The sequence below is a fragment of the Sphaeroforma arctica genome (genome assembly GCF_001186125.1).
Source record: "Sphaeroforma arctica JP610 unplaced genomic scaffold supercont1.16, whole genome shotgun sequence".
Lineage (NCBI taxonomy): Eukaryota > Ichthyosporea > Ichthyophonida > Sphaeroforma > Sphaeroforma arctica.
The window spans coordinates 70,830-75,829 of NW_014040542.1; the positions used below are offsets into that span (position 1 = coordinate 70,830).

Sequence of the window (5,000 nt, forward strand, 5' to 3'; positions counted from 1 at the left end):
ACATAGACACACACATAGTTATATCTATTGATATTTGTATATATATATATATATACATATATAATTCCAGGTGCACGCGGCCATTAAAAATCTTACGCTCATGTGAATATGAAAAACATGGGAGTTGAGTCAGATCCAAGGCACAGGCGAGGCAACACATTGCACTAAGGACTAAGGCGATATATACCTCTTTAATGACGTTGTTGCGGTTGTTTGCGGTCTTGAGCTGCTCGCGGAGAGCTTTGTTTTCATCCAAAATCTGTACAGCGGTCGCCTGAGAACAGTGTCAGACCGCCATGAACATACGATAGATGGCGTGTATATGAGTTACTATACATGTAGTTATGTTGTTTATACGACTATGTAGATATATTCTATAAAATCTATAAAATTATTTATACATGTACAGATGTAAATCTGTGGTTGCCTTTGCTGGTTGACAAGCACACAGAATCCGAGCTTCATGGCTCGCCCGACCTAGCTGTCGAGCAATTCACAGGTGTTAATGATATAATGGACGGTCGTTACTGTCTGTATCTGGAGCAATGTACGCTTAGCACTAGTGAGAATAATACTACCAGTTTTAAATCCACATGCACACACCAGCTATGCAAGCTGTACCTCTGCGTGAGTGCATGTCTGATGTGAAAGACGATCGAACAAGGTCAGGATACTAACGAACACGCTATAGTAATCATGCAATGGACAGTCAAAGCAGGGAGCTAATCAAACAGCTACTAGTGGGTGTCTATAATCCGAGTTTATAGAAGTGGAAAAAATTCAATAGCCGTGACACTTCCCAAATGTTTCGATGATTTTGATGAGGACGAAAGATTAGACAAAAACGCCATAAGTTGTGGCTTGCAAGCATAGGAAACATACAATATATATATCGAGGTTTCAAATGTACATCCATCGAAATACCACCAATGATAAATAGCCAACACAAGGGCACGCATACGTGCAGTGCGAATGTAAGGTGTATTTAAAACCTTGAATTCATCTCATCAGCGTTCACTTCTCCGATAAAACCAGGCTCGAGGAAGGACGCGAGAACACTGCCTAAATAACGACAGGGGTTGTCTTCAGCGTACCTGTTGTAGCGGTGCTGCACTGCAAAATGGAAACAAACAAACCAAAAAACTTGTACGAGACCCAAGCGCGCATAGCAACTATAGTAGACAAACAGTTCCAGGAAAGTGGCCCAAAACACATATACGTACTGCTGCCGTGTGCGTACTGCTGCCGACGGACTGCTCCACACGAGTCAACTCCTGGGTCAGCCGCACTACTTCGTGTTGTAGTTCCTCCTGACACCTGGCTAGACTGTCTGACACGGGGTTGTGGCGCAGGTGTATCACCTACAAGATGGTAAGGAATCCCTGCGAATACGTCAGTGGGAGGGTATGGTGTCGACAAGATAGAGTTGGAGATAATCCAGGGTATAGATTGAAATCATATACAAGTATATGCGGTGGGCGTTTTTAGTACATATACATCTGATAGATGGAAAATATAACAAGAAGCTCAGCGCGGCAAAGCACTCGACGCATCATAAGTAGGCAAGGGCACACCACTATCTTGCTGGCTAAGTACAAAAAAATACGAGGACGGTATCACTACGGTGATTATGAGTTCCGAATACTTATGTATAAATGTTTGTGCAGCGTGTGTGCCCAGCTGTGGCCTCGGGTGAATCAATCAAGCAAATAATAAGAATCCTTTTCCCGTCCTTTAGTACAGCAGTACACGTAGTCCCTCTTGTTGACACGCACTCCCTGTTAGTAGTATACTCAATCGTTTCGCTTACGGCAGTGTTAGGCTTTCAACATGTGGCGGAAACCTTCCATACTCAGGTGTTTATCCGAAGCAGCTACTCGGCATGCACTCACAAACACACACTGTCTCCAAATGAAAGACAACGTTTTCGCTACGCACATAGAAGCGTTGCACAGGTTAATTAAAGGTTTACTGCTAGCTTTATCAGGGGTGCCTTCATGAGATGCCTGAACCATTCTCCCATAAGGACTCAATCGAGAAAATATGGCAATGCTATGTCAACTTCAAACCGAACTTTCGCCAGTGCAACTCGACTCGTGACGTGGTATTGTCTAGCATCACAGTTGTGAGACCCCAAACCTCCGAAATAGATTGATCGACATTTTATTATAGCTTAGACCGAGAGCTTATGCATCGCGCGACTCTCAGACTGTGAGAAATAAAATCGGAGGTCTCGAGCTCACACGCACCCGATAGGCAGCTGTCTAGTGTAAGTAGTACAATCCAACCCATCTGTAGTCGAACACACCCCGAATATAGCCGCCTATTTCAAGTAGTACAGTACTGCTGCCGCCTATTTCAAGTAGTACAGTACTGCTTTAGCAGAACATTTGAGGTCTCAGCCGCCCATGATTCGGCTGCATAGTTCAAGTAGTCAATCTGTAGTAGTTATGCATCGGAGGTCTCACACATCCATGATACGGTTTGCTTATTTCGAGTAGTACGATACGTTTGGGTAGAACATTGGCGTACATTGGAAGTCTAACACGTCCATGATACGGCTGACTAGTTCAAGTAGTACAATCTGCCGTAGTTGTGCATCAGAGGTCTAACATACCCATGATACGGCTGCTTATTTCGAGTAGTACAATACGTTTGGGTAGTACATTGGAAGCCTTACACGCCCATGATACGGCTGACTAGTTCAAGTAGTACAATCTGCCGCAGCTGTGCATTGGACGTCTCACACCAGTGGTACAAATGCTTATTTCGAGTAGTACAATACGTTTGGGTAGACATTGGAAGCCTCACACGCCCTTGATACGGCTGCATAGTTCAAGTAGTACAATCTGCCGCAGCTGTGCATTGGACGTCTCACACCAGTGGTACAAATGCTTAATTCGAGTAGTACAACATGTTTCGGTAGTACACCGGAGGTCTCACACACCCATGATACGGCTGCCTACCTTGGTTGTGCGCGGGTCGTAGTCAGTGGCCGGAGTGCCGCTGCTGGTTGCGGGGTTGTGCGACTGTCTAAGCTGGAGGACGGCTTTCGCATTGGCGAGTTGCACGGTCGCCTGTGGTATGAATAGGCCCAATGATAATATTGTGAGACCCAGTCTGTTGTCAGGAACCCATACTACGGGAGCATGCTTACTCTTTATAAACACATCTCTGTCAGCATTGTGGGAGCATGCCAAGCACTGCCAGGTCACATTTCCTTATGCAAGTAATGACATGGCTACTTGCACGCATGCACTTCCGCGCATGTCCACAAGCGCATTACACATGTGCATACATGACACAAAGACAGATAGGCGCAGAGGCACACACATGTACTGACGCACCGACATTAACAAACCTGATTGAGTTTCATTCGCAGTGCGGCAACATCCACATCGGCTTCTTTGGTACGCATACTCGCTGATGCAGTCGAGGCCGTCAGCTGTAGCGTTTGGGCCTCTAGCACGGTCTTGTCCTTTTCCCTGCGCAATTCCTCGCTCAGTTGCGTGTTCTCACGCTTTGCATCGTCTCGTTCGGATGTAATCGATACAACATTGTCGCGCTGTGGTGCGAATGTATTTTTGTAAGAGACATATCCAACTGCGATATTGACGATAGTAGGATCCGAATCCATATTATCCTCTCACGTACATATATAGACATAACTTCACCCGTAACTTCATTCACTGTCATAGCGCATGTTTATAGCACAAGTGTGGTGCACCAAACAGTAGCATGCTTGTACGCAGCGTACAAGCACTAAGTCCAGATATCTTAGTAATCTACTTATGAATAACATGCCAATATTTAAATTCATATACACATATACACGTAGACCTTCCATATAGATGCAAACGTATATGCACATTTCAAGGATAGGAAGCAATATTTGCAACTATACGTTTGATGCTGCAGCGGATGCATACCTGCTCATCTAGGGCCTTATTCAAGCCGTCTATGGTCTCTTGGAGTTTGTTAGCGTGCAGTTCGTACGTCTCGTTGTTATGTCCGAACACCTTATCCTGTGCATAAAACGACTTGATGATATCTTGCAAGCCCCTAATCTCTAATCTGGACACACAATAATAATAATAGAACGGAAGTATTACCGAAATGATAGCAAACTTCTCGCCTTCATAATATCCCATCAAATTCATATATATAAAAACACAACGATGTGATGATTTCTACTGCCCCTGTAATGTCGAACTCGCCCAACTCTCTATTTGCTCTGACGGAAACAAGGGTCAATTGCTTACGAATTTACTACACAGTTCGATCTCATGTGGTGTGGTGTGACGATGCTTGCAGAAGGTCTCTCCGTCGTGCTTCACCCACTGGCATTCCGCCTCTATGAACATATAGTGATACTCTGCATCTCGTCCAATACTATGCTATGTACTATAGTGTACGTAGTGTAATCGTCTTTAGTGGAGGCCACATGCTGACCACTCGGGGTTTACTATGTGTTTGTAGCGATATCCAGTCCGAGCCAAACAGTTGCCATTGAGCACAGGTGATGCTGCCCAATGTGCGACACGCTAACGGGCATATGCACACCAAGCATGATTTGCAAGAAAAATGCTCACCATCCACTAGTACGAAGACCTCGGACTATTGCTCACTTACATTTGATTGTTAAATTGTTTGCGTATAAGTTCTTACTACTCTCGAAGACATGATGGATGATACGTGCGTGTGCGTGTGTGTGTGTATACGTCACTAGATAATTCCACGTACTGAATGTACCCATCGACTCAAAACAAGCTACCAGACACTATAGGATGCAAAGACCAAAGTAGGAGGTAGCACATACTTGTAGAAATCCGACCGCCTTTGAAGAGTCCCGAACTTGGTTTTCAGGTCCTTGAGCTCTTTGCCGACGTTCTGGTGTTTGTCCGAGGCTTCGCTCAACTGCGCGCGTTGGGCGGTGATCAGTTGTTGCAGCCCATCCAGCCGCGATGTCAATCTGTCTAATGTCTCGTCCTGTCCCTCCT

General features: G+C 45.1%; 1 protein-coding gene across 1 annotated transcript in view; it reads right to left on the minus strand.

Annotated features, from left to right (window-relative positions):
• Nucleotides 1–5,000, minus strand: part of SARC_00507 (hypothetical protein) — a 13,530-nt gene that overhangs the window by 2,258 nt on the left and 6,272 nt on the right. Inside the window, exons 9-14 of the mRNA XM_014305793.1 lie at nt 4,820–4,998; nt 3,930–4,074; nt 3,362–3,565; nt 2,967–3,077; nt 1,224–1,361; nt 188–274 (exon numbers count right to left, since the gene is read on the minus strand). Coding sequence (XP_014161268.1) covers nt 188–274; nt 1,224–1,361; nt 2,967–3,077; nt 3,362–3,565; nt 3,930–4,074; nt 4,820–4,998 — 864 coding nt within the window. The remainder of the gene's footprint in view (nt 1–187; nt 275–1,223; nt 1,362–2,966; nt 3,078–3,361; nt 3,566–3,929; nt 4,075–4,819; nt 4,999–5,000) is intronic.